Below are 22207 nucleotides of genomic sequence, written 5' to 3'. Positions count from 1 at the left end.
TAAGAAATAAATATTTTAAAATTCTGTGTATAAGGCGACCCCCAATTTTAAACTTAAAAAATCTGGGGGGAAATATAGTCTTATACACGGAAAAATACAGTAATTTAATTTTATGAATTATGTCCACTTAAACGTTTTGAAGTAGTTAACAATACCAAAACCAAAACAATAAAAATAATACAATTTCATCGATAAAACATGCAAAATCCAATGCCGATACAGACAGGAATAAAAGTCTCCACTTAAAAGGCTAGTTGAAAAAGGAAAGTATTCCACAGGTATGGAATAGGCAGTAGAGGTGGAATCTCCGGAAGGAAACTTGAGATACTGCTTTGAATAAAACTGCCATATGTCCGGATTTTCCCGGAAATTACCGGGATTTCAAAGGTGGAATGGACGTCTGAAAGGTGGGCACTTTGTCCTGGTTGTAAAAAAGAAAATAAAAAGCAGCTCAACAATTTGGGGGGCCTCCTAGAGAAAGCTCAACAACTTTTGGGGTGTCCTTGTTTTTCCTTTCTGAAATATGGCAACCCTAGCTTTGAATATTAACAAAGCAATCCCATGTGTTATCTACTGAAAAGTTAAGTTATACTGAGTTCAGTTTGCTCCCAGATAAAGTGTGAGATTGCAACTTAAACGTGTAAGTCGGTTAGAAACTATATTTTTATTATTTTTATTTGTGATTGTTAAGTTGTGGGTGAACATATCAGACGACACAGCGATTCTCCAGACAGCTCTTGTTTATTCAGAAGCCAGAACACGTCTGGTGCACGTCACTGTCTTCACTGGAGGATGCCTCATCACTGCTGGCCTCTTCATGATGCACTGGAACTGGCTTCCTAGCAAGACGTGGGCTGCTGGCCTTGCGGATCTCAGCAGCTTCTGAGGCCACGGCCTCCTCAATGGCTTCTGCAGCGTGAGGTCTGGCTTGGCGAGGAGACACCATTGCAGATGGATGTCCCGGACCCCGCAGACGATTCGATCCATCAGGGCATTGTCTAAGTCTCGGAACTCGCAGTGCATTGCAGCCTGTCGCAGGGCGGTGGTGTAGTTGTTAATTGATTCCCCCTCTGACTTGTTCCGGTGGTAGAACGCATGGCGGGCAGCAATCTTGGACAGCTTTGGTGCGTAGTGGTTGCGGAGCTTCTCTTGGATCGTGTCCCACGGTGTTGCCTGGACTGCTTCAGGCGCAACCAATGCTCGGGGCCGTCTCAAACACCTCAGGCCCACAGAGGCTGAGGAATAGGCCCCGCTTCCGTTCCTTTGATACTGCTGTCAGCTCGTTGGCTTGGAGGTAGCAGTCGAACCGAGCGAGGTAGGAGTCCCATGATTCAGAGGCTGGCGCAAACGGCAGTAGAGGCACAAGTGAAGCCATGATTCCAATGCCGGCATGAAGGGCGATGGATGGAACACAGTGCTCTAGCCAGAACAGTCAGCTCTGAATTGGTTCTGTTCAGTGATTTCGCTCAGTGATTCAGCTCAGTGATTCAGCTCCGTTCAGAGGGTGGCCACATCTGGCTGTGCTCTGATGTCCATCAATCCCACCTTCGTCACCAGTGTTAAGTTGTGGGTGAACGTATCAGACGACACAGCGATTCTTCAAACAGCTCTTGTTTATTCAGAGGCCAGAACAGAACTGAGCTGAAGGGCTCAGTCAGCCTGCTTATACAGTGGTGCCTCGCAAGACGAAATTAATTCGTTCCGCGAGTTTTTTCGTCTTCGATTTTTTCGTCTTGCGAAGCACGGACTTTGGAAAAGCTTCAAAAATCACCAAAGTCTTCAAAAACCTCAAAAAAAGGCTACCAAACCGCGTGCTATGAGTTGCTCCTCGAAGTGAATGCACGGTTTTAAGAAAAAGGAAACAAACTCGCAAGACAAAGGAAGCAAACTTGCAAGACGTTTTCGTCTTGCGAAGCAAGCCCATAGGGAAATCCGTCTTGCGAAGCAACCCAAAAAACGAAAAACCCTTTCGTTTTGCAAGTTTTTCGTCTTCCGAGGCATTCGTCTTGCGAGGTACCACTGTATAGAGCTCCAGTACAACATTAATGTAGCAACTTTCTAAAACTATCCAATCACTGAACGTCACTTTCGATCCTGCATTTGCATAACTATCTACAGTATCCCCCCGCTGGCCCAGGGTCAGAACTTCAGTACATAACAGTGATATTGTTGGTTTGATCCAGGGACTTTCCTGTTTCCTGACCGCAGGCCGGGAATGAAGCTGGGCCAAACCTGGGGAAAGGTGGATGCAGGCCAGTGGCTATGGTTGTATTTCCTGCGGTGTTCCATATTTTAAATTTGCTTTTACAGTGGTAACCTTAAGATCTCCAAATGTACATTGCATGCACACAGGACAAACAATTACCAGGCATTCTCTAGGCGAGGGAATAAATGGACTGGGAACCCTGGTAGCCTATGCTGTGAAGAGGAAAAATGAAGCACCTGTGACAGTTGAAAGACTATGTGTGTTTATTTTTAAAAAGGCATATGTTTCCACAGGCCGTAAGTGAAGAATCAGACCAGGTGGACTCAACTTCCTGCCTATTCAATTACAGTGCGCAAAGTCTTTAAGCTCAGGAGCACAAGAGCTTAGGTTCAAAACAATCTCAAGATGACACATGTCTCCAGTTAGACTAAAAAAGAATAACACAAACAACAAAAACAATTGTTTCTTGTTGCTTATTTATTTGTAAAGTCGTATTATTTAAAACTCAACAAAATAATATCTACATATGAAGGAAGCTCCAGCCTACGAAAGCTTATGGCATAACAAAAGCGGTCACTAATTTCCCACAGACTTTGTTGTTTTTCAGACGCCATGTTGTTGTTTTTCATGGCGCCTGAGAAACCACTGTGGCAAAATGGTTATTGTTCCTGTAAAATATGCTGAAGATTTTATCTGTTTTTAATATTGTGGAGGCTCTTGACTTGGTTCAATTTTCTTTAAAGCTTTTCAGTATGCTAGGTCCTGTTGAGGCCTTGCAGTTTTGAATTGGGTGGAGCCAGAGCAAAGGACCAAGCCATCTTGTGAGGACCATATTTAAGGCAGGATATAAGTTCTTAACAAATAAATAAACGCTGGTGGCAAACAGGAACAAAACCCTGAAGAATCATGGAAATTGTGTTGAAGCTGCTTTGGAAAGGAGGCCATCATGTGAGCCTGTCAAAAATTTTATACATCACTTGGGAAGACAGGCAAACTAATGCCAGTGTACTGGAAGATGCAAAGATCACCATTCTTCAACATCAACTTTGTTGGACTGCTGTTGTGTGGATGCCTGATCATCGTCTTCCAAAGCAACTACTCTATTCCGAACTACTCTATTCCGAACCTAAAAATGGAAAGCGTAATGCCTGTGGTTGACAAAAGAGGTTTAAAGACTCTCTCAAGGCAAATCTAAAAAAAATGTAGTATAAATGCCGACAACTGGGAAACACTGGCCTGCGAGCGCTCCAATTGGAGAACAGCCTTTACCAAAGGTGTCATGGGCTTTGAAGAGACTCGAACTCAGGACAAAAGGGAGAAACGTGTTAAGAGGAAGGCACGCTTGGCAAACCCTCACCGTGATCAACTCCCGCCCGGAAACCTATGTCCCCACTGTGGAAGGACGTGTGGATCCAGAATTGACCTCCACAGTCACTGTTAAGATCTTACTCGGCTATGAGTTATTGCCAAAGAAAAATGCATGTCATTGACTTCTCCAAGGGAATGGAAGTTGGAAGATACTAGTCTGATCTCTGCTTATCACCCAATAACCTCCCAGTTTTTATACCTCCTCCTAACTCCACTTACTGCGGAGTAAGCCCCACTGAATACAGTAGGACTTACTTCTGAGCAGACAAGGTTAGAATTGTGCTGTAAACCTCACTACATTTGGAGCAGGAGTTCTGACTGCTTAACTCCCTAAGTCAATGGGATCTTGGGTGTGAAAATTGCTTGTCCATAAATTAAGGTACACAAATCATATCCTGGTCTGTAGTAGATCCATTGCAAACTTTGGAGCGTCTAGTCTGGAGTTCAGAGCAAGTGATGGTCGGTAGAACTATCAAGTAAGTTGGCAACCTTAAATGTATCTTGGGAGTTTGTTGTTTCAGATCCAGCACATTTTACAGTGTTTTTAACCTCCCCTTGAGCTGAAACCAGGAATATAATCAACCTGCCCCTGTGGCAACAGCCTAGGTTTTTTATTTAATTAATTCCCCCCCCCAAAAAAAGAAAAAACCACAATTATTATTTTTTGGCCTGGAATTCTGATTTAATAAAAGGTTCCTGGCACCAGGCTCTGCCTATAAGCTACCAGCTAGGCTGCTTCACCCATATTCTTCAGGGGTGAGTATTTGTGAACCCCCCAGGGAAGTTAATGAGTGAAATTGGCTTGCCCTTAGTACAAGGCAAGCTGTGTGTGTTGCATGTAGTATTTAATGAAGAATGACAAAACAGTTCAAGTGGACTTACTGCCAAGTAAGCGTGCACTGGAAACCAGAAGTATTCTTACTGGGCATTGTAGGAACTGATATAAATAGAAAAGATCGTAAGCTGTTTTTATATGCAACAACGGCAGCAAGAATATTATTGGCACAAAAATGGAAGCAAGAAGATTTACCGACGAAAGAAGAATGGAGGATGAAATTAATGGGCTATGCAGAACTAGATAAACTAACAGGAAGGATTCGAAATCTGTGGGACCAGAAATTCACAGAAGACTGGTGTAAATTTACAGACTATTTGAAAAGTAATTGTGATGATCAGACTACATTTGTAGGTTTGCAAGAAGCTTTGTGAGGTGAACTATTGGAACTATTGCAAAAATGGATAAAGGGGAGGATGGTTAGTTAAAATAATTAAAGGCAATATGAATTTTAAGAAATGTACAAGAAGTGGTTAAAACGGTGGATCATCAGAGGTGCTGATGGAAGTCCCCCCCCCCAAAAAAAGATTGTATAAGTGGTATAATTTATATGTTAAAAGTAATAAAAATTATTTTAAGAAGTAAGTAAGCGTGCACTGGATTACTAACCATTCTTACGATTAATTCTGCAGATGCAAACCAATAAAATGGAAATTGCCCTATTGCAGCATGTAGATCCACTGACCTGGGACAGCTCAGGTACAGCAAGAGACCCGTCAATCTCAAGGTGGCGGGTTCGAGCCCAAAAGATTCCTGCATTGGGGGTTGAACTAGATGCAGCGGCGTAGCGTGGGTTGTCAGCACCCAGGGCAAGGCAAGTAATTTGCGCCCCTAACCTGCCGCCACTGCCAGCTTCTTCTTGCTGCTGCCTGGGCTGGTCGGGTGTGGTTCTCTCCCGCGCTCAGCGCTGCGCTGGGCGGCCGCTGCACTGTCCCTCCCCAGATAGTCCCCAGATAGTCCCTCCCTCCCTCGCTCTCTCTCCGCTCCGCAACGCAACACACACCTGGCACCCTCCCCCTCCACAGTGGGCGGCGACCCGGCAGCTCGGATCGGATTCGCACAGCCAGCACTGCAGTGAGAGAGAGTGAGTGAGCCAGGTAGGGGCAGAGAGCTGCGAGTGCGAGTGCGCCCCCCCAAATGTTGCGCCCGGTGCGGCTGGCCCCCCCTGCACCCCCCATGCTACGCCACTGACTAGATGACACTTGTGGTCGCTTCCAACTCTACAATTTACAAATCTTTAGTAACAGATTTAGGGGAGTGTGTGGACCTCCCCCCACCCCCAAACAGGGCACCAGTCTGAAGGGGTGCAAAATCGAGAATATTAATAGTTAAGAAGATCCATTTGAGGGTGCCAAATTTTGGCCTTGCTTAGGGCCATATATTACCGAAGATTACCAAAGTTTACCACTGGATTCTGATATCAAGCTTAGATTTTAGAATCAACATGATTAAGACCGAGCTGCAAGCTGCAGAGTCTAAAAATAAAATAAAGAAACCCACATTGTTGAGCTTACAGTATATGCAATATATACATAGATAGATGGATGGATGGATAGATAGAGGCAGTGTTTTTTTCTGGGGGGATGCAGGGGTGCACATACCCCTAAACATTTGGTGCATCTTTGTACTTTTGTCCATTTACTATATTTATTTCCCCCGGTTTGGACTATAAAACGGTGATTTTCTTGAGCCAAAATTGACCCCCAAACAATTTTTTTAAAGCACTGTATATAGGCTTATATTATTATTCTTTTGCATGTGTGAGATACCTATAGCTGACTGAAGGAGCTTCAGCAGTGGAGATGGAAAATGCAAAGGGGTTGGGGGGGGTAAGGGGGCGAAAGCTGAGAGAGGAACAAAGGATAGAGGACGGGAGCAGCAGGCGGCAGCAGATTTCCGGAAACGAAAGGGAAAGCGGGGAGGCAAGGGTGCAAGTGGCCAGAGGTGCTTTTCGCGGCTCTGGCCGGCAGGGGGTGGCTTTGCGCGCCCCGGTGCGCGCCCGCGGCTGGCCGCGTTTTTGTGCAGCCCGCACTTCCTGCATCCGAGCAGGCTGGGCTTGCAAGACCAGCAGCCTTTTTCTGCTCCTGATCTAACAAGCGGCAACCGCAGCAGCAGCAGGCGGCTTGTCCAGCCCCGGTCTCCCTTTCTGGAGCCTCCCGACCCAGCGGATCTGCATGCGCCCGGAGGGAGAGAATGGCCGTGCTCAAGCTCGCCGACCAGGTAGGAGGAGAGGCGAAGGGAGAAGGAGCCACCATGGGAGGCTGGGGCGGGGAGGGGATCCGGCTGAGCCCGGCCGCAGCCAAGGAGCAAGCGGCAAGCGGGGGATCGGCTGCCCTCCGTTGCTGTCGAGGGCCGGAGAGGAGAAGTCGCAGGGGAAAAGATGGGGGGCGGGGGGGGCGGGTCATGGATTCCCCTCCTTCCATTTAACTGAACGCCAGCCCTGCCCGCCCCTGCGAGCCGCATTTTTTCATTCCTTGCAAGCGTCGAGCCCTGTTGTCCTTTCCCAGGCGGTTTTGCATTGTTGTTGTTTTGCAAAGGCCTTTCCCCCTTTTGCAGAAGCGGCATGTTTCTGTCTAATGTAAATCCAGGGAGAGAGAGAGAGAGAGGAGGAGGAGGGCCGGGGGTGGATTATTATTTTCAAAAGGCCCTTTTGCAGAAGCGACATGGTTGGGGTTTATTTTTGCTCCGAAGCAAACACACACACATACACATACACATACACACAGAGTCAAGTTTCTCATTGTCTTGGGGGGGGGGGAGAAACGAGCAGTTGTCAAAATACTCGGAGGGTTAGATATTGCGCGGAGGGGAATCTCACGACACCCGTGCATTTGTGGTTTTTGTTGCCGTTCTTTTCGGAGGTGGAGAGATGGCTGTTTGGAATCGCATCGCCCAGCCATCGAGGCCTTTTGTCCTGCTTTGCGGCGAGGGAGCATTTGTTGCCCCCCCCCCCCGACGAGAGATCCCGCCACATTTTCCTCCTGGTCCCTCTTCTTCCTCCTCCTGCTGCTCCACGATTTACCTGCGCAGGGAGGTGGCGGTGCGGATGTCGGGTTTTAAACGCGCGACAAGGGGAGAGAGACTGATGCTGTCAGTTGCAGCGCCCCGTCAGGTTTCTAACCTCCCTCATTGTCGTCCCCCCCCCCCCGGTTCCCCCCTTTTTAAAACGTGACACTTTACAGCTGGCTGCATTCAGGGCTGTTAATTGGCTGCTCAATCAGGGCCGGTCCCCAGTGGCTGGAGAAGCTCAAATATTTATGCAGCCTTTTATAAGCGAGAACTCCAAAGGGGAGCCTCTAATAGGCTGTTTGTTTAACCAATCCCCGGAACTGTGGGATCCATTTAATCCCCAAGCCTGGGACTACTGGGTTTTAGTGGCGTTGGAGAAACCCTCCCCTTCACTTAAAAAACAAAGGGGATAAAACTGTATTCATATTTGTGTTTTTAGAGGGTGCTTGTTGCTTTCCAACTCGTAGAACAGTGTTATCGCAACAAGATCAACAGCCTTGCTCCTTTTGTCCCCCGTAAAAAGAAAAATGAAAAATTGAGCAGCAGGATTTGTGCTTTTGGTGTGGGATACCTAGTATGAAGGCCCGTTAAATTGCTTAACACAATGTATAAGCAGTGAGTTAGTCAGAGATAGGTGCTCCTTATTCAATTGACGGGCTACATCATGGAATGGGGAACATCAGCTCGTCATCTGCTTTCGCTGTATGTTCCACAATGCAGATATGTGTACTTTTAATTATTATGCTGGCACCTTGCAGTCAGATTCCTCAGTGAGTATTGTGTGTCACTGAGCATACCCCTTTACAATTATTTCTAAGATTGCAAATTACCCTCTTAAATTTGCAGAGTAGGATGAATACTGTAATGTGATACGAAAACCACATTATAAGTGTTCCTGGTGTCTTTTAAAGTTCTGTTGTTGACTGTGCAGACAATATTTGTTTTTGTAGCTATTTTTGGATGTGAATAGCACTTCAGAAGGCATATGGATTTTATTGCTTACTCCTTCACTGCATATCTTGATTGAACTGGTACTTCCATAGCTCACTTTTTTTCTTACCGAGGCTTCAATTCTCTGTTGACCCACCCATTGAATTGAATGGGTCTTGCTTCTGAGTAGGCGCGTGTGGGATTGCGCTGCAAATCTCTTACCATTAATAGCACAAAGCATTAAAAAGGGACATTGTGGCTCTTATATATAGTGGCCTCATTTATCTACTGACTGTACCAACTGTTTCAAGCTTGCCTGGTTTAATCTGCTAATTTTGGTTTAACTTGGTCTGTTTATAATCAGTAGCATGGATATCAGCCGAAATCCCCCACTGCTTCTTAAACGGATTATCAAGTTCTTCTTAGATAAAGACCACTGTGATGCAGCTTTCTCAATTTCCTGCTTTTTAAAAGTATATTGCCTGCTGAAATCCGTTGTTTCGTTGCTTCTGCCATGCGTGGAAAGTTTGGAATGGAAAGTGTCCTTTCGATCTCATAAAATAAAGGCAGATATTGAAAGTAGACGGCGTTGTCTTCTAATAGCCAGATGTGTGTTTGTAATTGTGCAGTAAGCAATGTTTATAGCGCTCTCTGTCGCACATGCCCCTTGATGCTGCCTTGTCTTCATATTTGATGCTTCTCACTAATGGCGAAATTGTTTCACGCCAAGAGACTTTCTCTGTGCGCTGCAGGGTAGCACAGAGCCTCATAAATCTGAAGAGCCAGGTAGGCTCTGAAAATTGAACATCCCGGCTGCAGTTAATATTGGAGGTGTCTGTGCTCTGGCTGATAAAGCGCAGCGTTTCAGCAGCGCTTAAAGTCTTAGCCTGAAATCATGTCTTCAGTGCAGTCCTCTGGGGAATTATGGCTCTAAAGGTTTTAAACCTTTACTAAACCTGGGGGTGGGGGGCAGAAGAGAGAAAATGAAATTTGCTTCTGACACACTTTGTGATAGAAAGAAACTGGCTTTGCTTCTGCTTTAAGAGGCCTATGTTGTAGGGCAAACCCTGTGCCCCTTCTCCTGTCAGCCGACTGGCCAGCTTCCCGCTTGGATTATCGTTTCCCCCACCTTTTTACCTTGTTGGAAATGGAAGCTATGAAGACGGCCAGGAGTAAGGAGGTGCGTCGCGTGATCCACACCATGCATTTAAAACCCTCTCGTACCATTTTGACAGTCCTGGCTTCGCCCAAAGGATCCTGGAAGTTTGCTAAAGAATATTGTCGTTTGTGAAAGGTTGTTAGGAGAATCTTCATACAGTTACAGTTTCATAATAATAATAATAATAATAATATAATAATAATGATTTATTATTTATACCCCACCCATCTGGCTGGGTTTCCCCAGCCACTCTGGGCGGCTTCCAACAGAACACTAAAATACAATAACCTATCAAACATTAAAAGCTTCCCTAAACAGGGCTGCCTTCAGATGTCTTCTAAAAGTTTGGTAATTATTTTTCCCTTTGACATCTGGTGGGAGGGCGTTCCACAGGGCGGGTGCCACTACCGAAATGGCCCTCTGCCTGGTTCCCTGTAACTTGGCTTATCGTAGCGAGGGAACCACCAGAAGGCCCTCGGCGCTGGACCTCAGTGTCCGGGCAGAATGATGGAGGTGGAGACGCTCCTTCAGGTATACTGGACCGAGGCCGTTTAGGGCTTTCAAGGTCAGCACCAACACTTTGAACTGTGCTCGGAAACGTACTGGGAGCCAGTGTTTCAAGACTGGTGTTATATGGTCTCGGCGGCCACTGCCAGTCACCAGTCTAGATGCCACATAACTACAGTTTCCAGAACAGTGAGGAAATGCAGGTGCTCTTGCTGAGAGCCCCTGTAGCTCTATCTCCATTAAGACTGCACTACAACAGAAATTAATTATTGGCCATTATCGACACTGGGCTTGTCCGCACTGGATTTTACAGTGTTTTTGCAGCTGTTTGCATACCTGTTCAAATTTGCGCAGCCTGCATGATGTTACCTTCAGTATCAATATTTATGCTATATTTATGCAATCTTTATGCTTTATGTGTAAATTTGAGTCTACCTGATAATGGGGATAATATGATAATTTGGGGGAAATTGGGCTGCAGTCTGCTCCGTAAAGAGTGTCTCCATCGTTCAGCCCAGGCACTGAGGTCCACCTCCAAGGGCCTTCTGGCGGTTCCTAGGGAACTAGGCAAAGGGCCTTATTGGTAGTGGCACCCTCCCTGTGGACCGCTCTCCCATCAGATATCAAGGAAATGAACAACTTTAGATGTCTTCTAAAAGCCAGATAGTTGTTCATTCTGCAGTGCTTCCATTTCTTTTCCAGCTGTGCTTTTAACTGTTTCCTGTGTGCTCCTGACTCTGAAGAATATTTTTCTTTTGATTCCTCAGTTTTGCACAAAGGCACAAAGCTCCACAGACAAACCATTTTTTTTTAAAAAAGGCTACACCAGATTTATTGCGCAGCAATCTGAAAAGTGTGCGCTGAGAATTTACCATTGCTTTCATTTCTTTTCCACAGTGCCAGCAAGCATGTGCCAGGAATATAGCGATAGATAGATAGATAGATAGATAGATAGATAGATAGAGATAGATAGATAGATATTTGTTTGATCCCTCATATTTGCCCCAAAGCAGAAAACTGTAGAAGCAGATTAACAGTTTCCTGACTGTTTACTTATGCACACTTCCTGTGGAGGGAAATTGTTTAAAAAACAAGATGTACAAGCAGATACTTGTGCGCATGCCCGTCAGTACTTCATCAGCATAATTAGACACATAATAGACACATACAAATTTTGATATAGAATTGGCATGGGGGAAATCCTTTTGCATATCAGTGCTGCAGGAAATCTGCAAAATAAGAAAACAAGTACAGTCACACCTCATGTTGCATCCGCTTCAGGTTATGTGTTTTCGTGTTGTGTCCCATGGCAACCCGGAAGTACTGGAACGGGTTACTTCCAGGTTTCGGCGCTCGCACATGTGCAATTCCAGAATTAGCCCTATTAAAGATCTTCCAGGACAACAACGCACATTCACACGACGAGGAACTCATTAAGTCACGTACTCTCAGAAGCTAGAAGCATCATAACTAGACACTGGAAAAACCTATCAGGAGTGAACATACACCACTGGTACGAAAATGTATGGGAAACCACCTTATTAGAAAAGTTAACCAACAAACTTGAACTGGCACGGGGACAAGTAAAGGAGGACTCCGCCCCCCCCCGGTGTGGCTCCCCTTTATCACATATACAGCACAACAGCATACAAATTGATATGGCTAATCTGACACAACAATGCCGCCCCCAATACAAACAAGCCACACAGCAACCAACCGAATGCAACTAACCACGTTCTAGCAATGCCAACAAAAATAAATAAATGTACATAAAGGACCTGTCCATGTGACACTGACAGAAATATCATAATCACCCTCCATCTCTCTTTCCCTCCCCACCACATAATGCATATGAGAAGGTGGGAGAGTGACGTGTATGTACATCACCCCCAAAACCCCCAAAGAAGACATATTTTCCTTCTCAAAACAGTACATTTCCTTCATAGCCAAATGAAAAGGGATTTCAAGGAAGAATCGGCTAAAATTCATACTGTGAATCGACCAAGATTTCTGTAATTGGCAAGCAGTCTGTGTTTCCACTGAGCTAACATCACATTGTGCAATAGAAAAGACTTACCTAGAGTTATTAGTCTGTGATGGCTTATTATTTGCATGTGTGAGACATGAATGCATGCCACATTCAACAAGCGGCGAACATATACGTGTGAACCAGCCCCTCGGGGCTCCTAGCTACTGTTAGTGGTAGTCAGCATCTTTTAATCTTGCTGAAGTTATGGGTTTCATCAGGTGCTTTTTTTGGGCCGCAGGCATCTGGTCTTTGATTGCTCAGCGTTTGTTTCAGCACAGCTGAGTCAAGTGTCAGGTTGAAGGCTTCAGCCCTAGCCCCACTGAACTCAATAGTGAGAAACGCAGGATTGTGCTGCAAGGCTCCTTTAGAAGCCGTGGGCCCCATCTTGGAACCCACTTCTGCTTGTTGCTGAGGGTGAAGGACGAGTGGTTTCTGCAAACATCCTGCTTGTGGGCTGTTGCACGGAGGTTGACGCAAACCCTCTTGTGACTAATCACTGCTTACAGCAATGTGTGTTTCCATGCAAAACAAGACACTTCACCCTCTCTGCTCCACGAGCAAACAGTCTGAATTTTATCTGAGGCACGTGGCTTGCGGCGCAATTGTGTGCAGGTTTTTGTTGTTGTTTAGTTGTGGAGCCCAAAGCATCTGCAAAATTCATTTCTTCCAACAAGTCACAGATGAAAATGTTTTTGTTGTTTAGTCGTTTAGTCGTGTCCGACTCTTCGTGACCCCATGGACCAGAGCACGCCAGGCACTCCTGTCTTCCACTGCCTCCCGCAGTTTGGTCAAACTCATGCTGGCAGCTTCGAGAACACTGTCCAACCATCTCGTCCTCTGTCGTCCCCTTCTCCTTGTGCCCTCCATCTTTCCCAACATCAGTGTCTTTTCCAGGGAGTCTTCTCTTCTCATGAGGATCTGTCCTTCCAGTGAGCACTCAGAGCTGATTTCCTTCAGAATGGATCGGTTTGATCTTCTTGCAGTCCATGGGACTCTCAAGAGTCTCCTCCAGCACCAGAATTCAAAAGCATCAATTCTTCGGCGATCAGCCTTCTTGATGGTCCAGCTCTCACTTCCATACATCACTACTGGGAAAACCATAGCTTTAACTATACGGACCTTTGTTGGCAAGGTGATGTCTCTGCTTTTTAAGATGCTGTCTAGGTTTGTCATTGCTTTCCTCCCAAGAAGCAGGCGTCTTTTAATTTCGTGACTGCTGTCACCATCGTGTGCAGGTTTACTGAGAAGTAAATGGTGGTGATTTCTATTTCCAAAGTAGGTTGATTGCATCCATAAACGGTGTTTGCTAGTGTTTCTTCTCCCTTTCCTCTGAAGAGTCCGTCCCATTCTCGCCCCACTGCCCCCTGGACACTATGTGTTGCACCTAAAGTGCAGGACAATTTTCAGACAGTAGTAAAGCACGTGGCTGCTGCATGTTGCAATAACTGATGCCATTCAGTTCAGCTCTTTTGCAGAAGGAGCAGCGAAAATAAATCTTCTTTTCCTCCAGCTCTGTCATAACAATGCATTGGGGGTTTTTTTTCGGGGTGGGGTGGGGTGGGGATAGCTTGACAGGATTTGAGGTGTATAAATTAAAGAAGCTTGCAGCAGTGCTCATTTCTGTTAGTGCTGTTTAGGATGCTTACTCACCCGGGTTTTGAAAAAAACGGTCGTGTTCTATGTTCAAAAGGTTCCACTTCTGCTTCCACATGCACAATACAGTTGCACAAGTGAAATTGAGCCGCCTCCTGAGGTCCCCTTCCGCATGCAAAGGCACAAGCTACGTGCACAGGACAACCAGTTCTGCACACAGAGTGTGCAAGCGTATGTACTCTCAGGTAGAATTGTGCACGTGATACTTTTCTGTTTCCTTTCATTCCCAATCTGAATACTAATTTAGAAAGCAATGAGCAGTCCTTGCTCTGTGTCATGGTTTTTGAACTGTGCTCTGCAGCTGCCCCTTTAACTGCCGTTTGAGTGGCATCAATTAGCAAGGTAATAGTGCCCATGAAAGTGTCACCTGCTGCTTTCTGCATATCAGACCCCTGCTAATGGCTCAGGAACAGCTATAAGCCCAGGGTAGGCCTTTTTTTTCACCTCCTTCTGGTCAGCTGGCAAGCTTACTCTGTGGATCAGACATAAAAATACAGTGGTACCTTAGGTTACATATGCTTCAGGTTACAGACTCCGCTAACCCAGAAATAGTGCTTTAGGTTAAGAACTTTGCTTCAGGATGAGAACAGAAATCGTGCTCCAGCGGCGCTGCAGCAGCAGCAGGAGACCCCATTAGCTAAAGTGGTGCTTCAGGTTAAGAACAGTTTCAGGTTAAGAACAGACCTCCGGAATGAATTAAGTACTTAACCCCAGGTACCACTGTAGCTGAATCTTCTGCTTCAGAAACCAAAACTTCTGTACACGCGCACACACACACACACCCTGAGGCCAACAGTGCTCCTAATCCTGAAACACTGTCCAGGAGTTGTCCAAAGTGACTTGTACTCTTGGGCTTGGAGATGTCTTCTGGCCAAAGGGGCCTGGAATTGTTAGACAGAAGCTGCTGCCTGGGTACAGACTAGAAGTCATGTTTCCCTGATGGCCCACGTGACACAGTCCGACCCTACCATTAGGAGTGAGGAGCAGTGGCAAAAAGTTGGTGGAGCAGGACTTGACCTGCACTCCTTAAGCCAGGCACAGTGGAAGGCGCCAAATGATGGTGTGGAATATACAGCCGGTTCGATTGGCTTCTGTACATGAAAGGAGGTGCTTCTCCTTAACCTTGCAGAGCAGAATGTCTTGGGCCAGACTTGGAAAAAACGTACCCTTCTTTCTCCCTCATTTTAACATGCACTTTGCTGCTGTCACGGAACTGCTTGTGCAAATAATAATAATAATAATAATAATAATAATAATAATAATAATAATAATATAACCATGCAACCTGATCATGAATGCAACTTTTCTTTGTCTTCGTTACTTTTTCGGACTACAGTCGGTTCTAGTTTCAGGGTTCTCTGCAGTTTGGCGACCTTAATAACCAAGAAGGCTTCCATCACCATCTTTGCTACTTGTGCCCAGTGTGATTTGTGCTCACGCTCTGAATTAAAGCTGTCATTGTGTGGAACCAATGGCTATCCCAAAAGGAATCGAACCAGAAGATATGCCTCTTCCAGAAAGCGACCGCATGAACCCCCCAGAAACAGTTATAATTGAACAAATGGGGGTGGGGGTGGAGAAGTGATCTATACAAATCTGTTATGTTGCGTACTTAAGTCTCCCTGGGTGTGTTTGTCATGAGGTTTCACTGGCTCTTGAAATACGAGTGGCATCCAGCAAAACCGCATGCTTCTCAAGGTGTGGTATTTCATCTCCGCATGACATGTGGCTTTCAACCTTCTCCTGCTCAACTACAAAATAGGGACATGGTTGTCATGGTGACACAGGAGCTCTGTCCTGCCTGAAAGCTCATAGCTGCCCAGCGGTGATCTAAGGGTCGTGGTTGACCTTAGGATTTGTGCATGTTGGATAGGACCGGGGCAGAAAGGTAAAGCTTGCTTATTCTTGCTTTGTCCAGGATTCATTCTTCTGGAAGAATGCAGTACATCCTGACCTATTGAAAATCAAACCATGGGGACTGCAGGGTGGGGGAGAATGTTCTACTTCTCCTTTCAGCCGTGCCAGTCTGGGTCAACGGTAGACCTTGCCAGTAGTGGTGTAGAGTAGTAGTGGTGCCAGTAGTGGTGAGAGCCAGTGTGGTGTAGTGGTTAAGAGCAATAGACTCACAATCTGGTGAACCGGGTTCGCTTCCCTGCTCCTGCACATGCAGCTGCTGGTTGACCTTGGGCTAGTCACACTTCTTTGAAGTCTCTCAGCCCCACTCACCTCACAGAGTGTTTGTTGTGGGGGAGGAAGGGAAAGGAGAATGTTAGCCGCTTTGAGACTCCTTCGGGTAGTGATAAAGCGGGATATAAAATACAAACTCTTCTTCTCTAGGCTCTGGGGGCATCTGTAAGTCAGGGGCAGCCCGCTACGGCTCCCAAAATCCCTGACCGTTGGTGGCAGCTGGTGGCAGTGATGGCCACTGATAGCTTTGAAAGAGGATTAGTCAAATTCATGGAGGATAAAGCTATTGTCGGGGAACTGCCATCAGCTCCGAGGCGAGAGGTGGAAGGGCAGTTGTGTTATAGGGAGCCTCCGAAGCTCTTCCTCCGGCGAGGAGGGGAGCCCCGACTCCAGTGGGGAAGGGATGCAGGGATCAGAAGATGCTAGAGAGAGCCGCAACACTGAGCCTGAGCAAAGCGGAGGGGAGGCAAGTCCCCCTTTGCCAACGCCCTCTCTGCGCAGTTGATTTGTGCACAGAGAGGGGGAGGAGAAGGATGGGGGTCAAAAGACTGTTATGCTGGGGAAGGTTTAAGGACCGCTCACTCCCAAATTCTGCTAGCAACTGAGCAGACATGGACTTGAGACGCTCTGCACTGTAAATGGTTTTGTACGGATAATAAAGCCTGGAAAAGACAGGTGGGAGTCTTGCCTGTTCGCTCTCGAGCAACCACGCCGGCACATAACAGCTATCACTAGCTTCTAACCCTGATAGTTATGTCCCACTGTTGGAGGAGGTATGTTTAGGATACCAGTCTCTGGAAACCACAGGAGGGGAGAATGGTGTTTGGGTCCTGTTGTGGTTGGCCATAACAAAAAGTTCCAGGGTTAGGAACTCAGATATATAACCTAAGCACCAGATGGCCCCTTAAACCAAGGTTGCAATTGCAAAAATGGAATGTCTACTTACCACTTTGGGGCAAAACTGCTCCAAAGTCTTATTTTTCAAAGGATGGACTGACTGTGGTTAATTATCAGTTAAACATCTAGCTAGTTCAGAGGTCCTCCTTGAGCTCAGTCAAGAGCTTTGAGAAATTAGAGAAGAAAAGTCACTTGATCCAGGGACAGTTCACATATACATTGGCCTACCCCCGACCTCTTTTTCTTGATGGCGACTGCTCCTTCTCAGGCTGCACAGAAAAAGCATTTTGGTTTCAGAAATACACTCTGATTGTGGAGATAAAATATAACTGATAGAATTCTACAGTGTCGGAGTACAGCATGTGAGAAGTCCAGATTCAATGATCCTTAGGCGGTGGAGATATCAGGCACTATCTTGGTGCCCAGGAATCTTCACTTGGTTACAAATGGTTGGTAGTCAGGTGCAAAATTGATGCTTTTGAGTTATGGTGTTGGAGGAGACTCTTGAGAGTCCCATGGACTGCAAGAAGATCAGACCTCTCCATTCTGAAGGAAATCAGCCCTGAGTGCTCACTGGAAGGTCAGATCCTGAAGCTGAGGCTCCAATACTTTGGCCACCTCATGAGAAGAGAAGACTCCCTAGAAAAGGCCCTAGTGTTGGGAAAGATGGAGGGCACAAGGAGAAGGGGACAACAGAGGATGAGATGGTTGGACAGTGTTCTTGAAGCTACGAACATGAGTTTGACCAAACTGCATGAGGCAGTGGAAGACAGGAGTGCCTGGCGTGCTCTGGTCCATGGGGTCACAAAGAGTCGGACATGACTAAACGACTAAAGAACAACAACAAGGGCCTCATTCACTCTCAGCTAATTCTCGAAGAATCACGTGTCAGCTGTGTGTGTGGCCAAAACTCTAGCTTTTTGACTTTCTTTCTTTCTTTTTGCTGCCCCCAAAGTCAGTAAAGGTCTATGGGTCCTGAGAAATTTGCTTTGGGGTAGGGGCTGAATGAGCCCCACCCCCCAAACTTTGATTCACCAGCTTAGGTTTTAGAATGAAACATGCACATGTCTCAATAGGCATGATTTTCAAAGAGAGATGGGAGAAGGAATCTTTTGACATAGTGCTTCCATCTGCAGTTTTAATAAGTCCTTGCATCATCTTCATTGTATTATAAAAAAAGCTTTAAAAAAATCTGTTGCCTAATTAATTAGGGTTATCTTTTGAGTCAATCCGAATGTTCCTAATGAATTAATCAACTCCATTAATTGGCCAAGATGTTTTTCCCCCCTTTAGAGTCATTTGATGTGAAATAGTAGGGTAAATGTTGTGAAAGCTGACCCAAATCTCATGCGCTGGTAAATTGAGTTCACTTACAGGTCTTGCAACAGAAGCTGAGTTTAAGTCAGCGCTGTGCCATTTGTCGTCCTCAATTATATAAAGCTCTAAGAATTTCCTCCCTCCCCACCCAAAAAAACCCCATTTTCTGCTTCCTCAAAAAGATAATTTGGTATGCAAGTGTAAAAGAGGAAGTCGAGGTTCTGCAAAAACATTTTGTCAAAGTGAGTTTCCCCAAGTCTTGTGATGCCTTAAAGATGAGCAACTACATGACAACACTGTATTTCACAGGCCATTTCATCAAAAGCAGCCATTGTGAGGTGGTTATGAATAGCGTGAAGCTATTTAGAAATCACTAATAACTTGCACAGTAAGGATCTCACTTACCTTGAGTTTGTGTCTGTAGCCATGAAGGCCTGGTTTAATGCCCTGAACCCACCCCACTGTTCACTGATGCTTTTATGCACTTACAGATTTTTTAAACCACAGCTTCTTAATTTCCCTTCTGCAGAACCATGGCTGACTTGATAGCTTGCGTATTTCTCAGCTGAACGAAACCAAATGAAACAGCAGAAGTCAAAAGATCCTTGTTGACTCTGCTTTATGCCTTCAACTTATTTTAATTATCTCCGCCCTGGATCCTTTCTCTTTCTTCTTTTTTTTTAATCCTAAATTTATTAAGCGAATGGATTCTTTGTATATTCATCTTTGGTCCTTCATTCACATGGATGGAGAGGCAAACTAGAATTTCTGTTATGCTCCCGCCCAGTGCTATTTTTCTAGAAAAAGAGGTGCCGGAACTCACCACGAACACCTCTCCTCGTTCCCTTAGAATGGCAATGGCGCCCACCTCAAAGGTGCCAGAACTGAGTTCTGGTGAGTTCCCCCTGAAAAAAAGCCCTGCTCCCACCCCCTCTATTGCTGTGTGCGCATTACTGGCATAAAATGTTGTGAGGTTTGCATCTCCTGCTGGGTTTCAAGTCAGATTTGCATGATGTTGAACACGTCAGTACGGTTTGATGTGCCTGTTCACTTTCTGTCCTCACCCAGTGGATGCAGAGGGGGCTGGGATGTAATCTATCAGGAACTCCTATTAGCGAAGCTCTCATCTGCACATGTGCAGCAGCTCTCTCAACTGTACACACCTCAGTTGAACTGTGACTTGAATGTGCCTTTAAGTTTCCAGGTCAAATCAAAGCTGCTTTGAGGGGAGGGAAGTCCATCGCATTGCAGCCCTTCACAAGTCACTAGGATAGCTCTGCATGGCAGATAACAACATGGGTAAAGGTAAAGGGACCCCTGACCGTTAGGTCCAGTCGCGGATGACTCGGGTTGCGGTGCTCATCTCGCTTTACTGGCCGAGGGAGCCGGCGTTCAGCTTCCGGGTCATGTGGCCAGCATGACTAAGCCGCTTCTGACGAACCAGAGCAGCGCATGGAAACACCGTTTACCTTCCCGCCAGAGCGGTACCTATTTATCTACTTGTACTTTGACGTGCTTTTGAACTGCTAGGTTGGCAGAGGCAGGGACCGAGCAACGGGAGCTCACCCTTTTGCGGGGATTCGAAACGCCGATCTTTTGATCGGCAAGCCCTAGGCTCTGTGGTTTAGACCACACCACCACCCGTGTCCCTTAACAACATGTGTGTACAGATTCAAAAACCTGCAGTGGGAGTACTCTGAAGTCAGAGTAAATGGTGATATGTACACAGTCTCTCTCTCTCTCTTTCTCTCTCTCTGTCTCCTTGGGCAGATGGAAGCTTTCCTGTAATGCAGTACAGTCATACCTCGGGTTGAATGTGCTTCAGGTTGAGCACTTTCAGGTTGCCCTCCGTGGCAACCCGGAAGTAATGGAGCGCATTACTTCTGGGTTTCGCTGCTCACAGACGCTCAAAATGATGTCACGTGCATGTGCGGAAATGGCAAAACGCGACCCACGCACGTGCCGACGCACCATCGCGTCTTATGTTCCATTCAGGATGTGAACTGTATGGTCGTACCTCAGGTTAAGTACTTAATTCGTTCCAGGGGTCCGTTCTTAACCTGAAACTGTTCTTAACCTGAAACACTACGTTAGCTAATGGGGCCTCCTGCTGCTGCCGCGCCACCACCGTGCGATTTCTGTTCTCATCTTGAAGCAAAGTTCTTAACCTGAAGCCCTATTTCTGGGTTAGCGGAGTCTGTAACCTGAAGCGTATGTAACCTGAAGCGTATGTAACCCAAGGTACCACTGTATAATAAAGGGAGCCTCTTCCTCACTCCACAGCACAGAAACCAAGAGAGGAGAGGCTGGCATAAATTTGGGTGAGCAGTTGCAAAAGAGGAAAGGGTGATGGTCAATTGGTAACCCTAGCTGTTTCGGGCATTTCTCCAGCCATACTATTGGCCCCTGTCCTAGCTTATAATGCATCCCTCCCCACCCAGACAACAGTGTTATATGCATGTATGAGCCAGTCTGTCGTGCAGTGTGGACTCCCCCAGCCCTTTGCCCTGCAGATGTGGCTGCTAATCAACATCTGCCTTTGTCTAGTTTCATATATCGCCTTCCTCTTCTCCCAGATTTTGCACTTCTTCCTTTGAGCAGGATCTGAGCAGCCCCCTTGGACCTCTCAGTTAAACTCGCTGGGTTGTGGGGTGAGGACGGACAAGGCTCTCTAAAGAAAATTTGCCCACTTGCTCATCATAGAACATTTCCATGGGATATAATCCTAAATCGTAGAGTTGGAAGGGAACCAAGGGTCATCTAGTCCAACCCCCTGCAACGCAGGAATATCAGCTAAAATAAGTTCCAGAAGGTGGTTTTATGGCAGACTAGGGAAACCACAGAGCCTAGGGCTTGCTGATCAGAAGGTCGCTGGTTCGAATCCTCGCGACGGGTGAGCTCCCGTTGCTCGGTCCCTGCTCCTGCCAACCTAGCAGTTTGAAAGCACGTCAAAGTGCAAGAAGATCAATAGGTACCACTCTGGCAGGAAGGTAAACAGCATTTCTGTGCGCTGCTCTGGTTCGCCAGAAGCGGCTTAGTCATGCTGGCCACATGACCCGGAAGCTGTACGCCGGCTCCCTCGGCCAATAAAGCGAGATGAGCGCCGCAACCCCAGAGTCGGTCACGACTGGGCCTAACGGTCAGGGGCCCCTTTACCTAGGGAAGCAGTAGCCCTACCTTACCCTCGTTAGACCTAGGCCTGTTGTCAGACATGGTGGGAGTTGATGGGTGTAGATCAGTATCTGGTGGGTGCTGGGTTGGAGAAGAGTTGCTCACATCTCCAGTTCAGATAGTGTTGTCGTTTGCCAAGAATGGATGCTTAGAGACAGCAGTGTGGTGCTCCTCTAGTAAACCCTAGCAGTGGTATATCCAGATATAGATGTAACTTTCCACTGAGATGAAAGTGCAAGCTATTGTTCTGTGCAGCCGATAATATCCTCTGTATCTCTGTCCTGATTGAAATGCTGAGGTTCACATATGGCTCCTGGACCTTTTGCAGAGACCACCCAGAGCCAGCGGTGAAATCGGAATCTCTCTCTGATTCTTTTACACCGTATATTAAAACCTGCTGACCTGAAAGAGGGATGTGTGGGGCCTCCTGGGGGGCTTCGTTGTAACAAAGGAAAGCCAGAAATAAAATACAATAGGAAGAACTATGCCACGCGTGTGTCAAGGAACAGGTTTGAAACAGCGTGCACCGATGAGAAAAAAGGCTGTAATTCGGGCAACGTATTTGCAGCACAGCACACACCAGCACCAGTGAATGGATTCTACCCCACCCCTCTTACAATTTGTAAAGACAATATTAGCAATACACTCGGCACACAAGTTTTGGCTGCCTGACATCTGCTTGCAGTAATCTGCTTTCAATATGTGGTAGGCATAGTTTAGATTTCAAGCCGCAAATGTAGCACAGAGAACTGTTTACGGGTGTAGAGACACACACACTGTCTGGCCATGTGTGCTCATTCTTAGGTGGGGAGACTATACATAATTATCTGTGTAGATGTGTACTCTGCCTGAGCTGCAGGGCAGTGGTAGAGTTGTCAGCTTTGCATGCGGAAGGTTTCAGGTTCAATCTCTGGCGTAATAATAATAATAATAATAATA

General features: G+C 46.3%; 1 protein-coding gene across 4 annotated transcripts in view; it reads left to right on the top strand.

Moving 5' to 3' along the window:
- The first annotated feature begins 6509 nt into the window (after window positions 1–6509).
- Window positions 6510–22207, top strand: part of ANKRD44 (ankyrin repeat domain 44) — a 153094-nt gene continuing 137396 nt past the window's right edge. For all 4 annotated transcript variants that reach the window (XM_081863850.1, XM_081863843.1, XM_081863846.1 and 1 more), the window contains exon 1: window positions 6510–6629. In XM_081863850.1, the coding sequence (XP_081719976.1) occupies window positions 6603–6629 (27 nt within the window). In that variant the 5' untranslated portion in view covers window positions 6510–6602. The remainder of the gene's footprint in view (window positions 6630–22207) is intronic.

The sequence above is a fragment of the Podarcis erhardii genome (genome assembly GCF_964252035.2).
Source record: "Podarcis erhardii genome assembly, chromosome: 1".
NCBI lineage: Eukaryota > Metazoa > Chordata > Lepidosauria > Squamata > Lacertidae > Podarcis > Podarcis erhardii.
The sequence above is the reverse complement of the archived record's forward strand: the minus strand, read 5'-3'. Positions and strand labels throughout refer to the sequence as shown.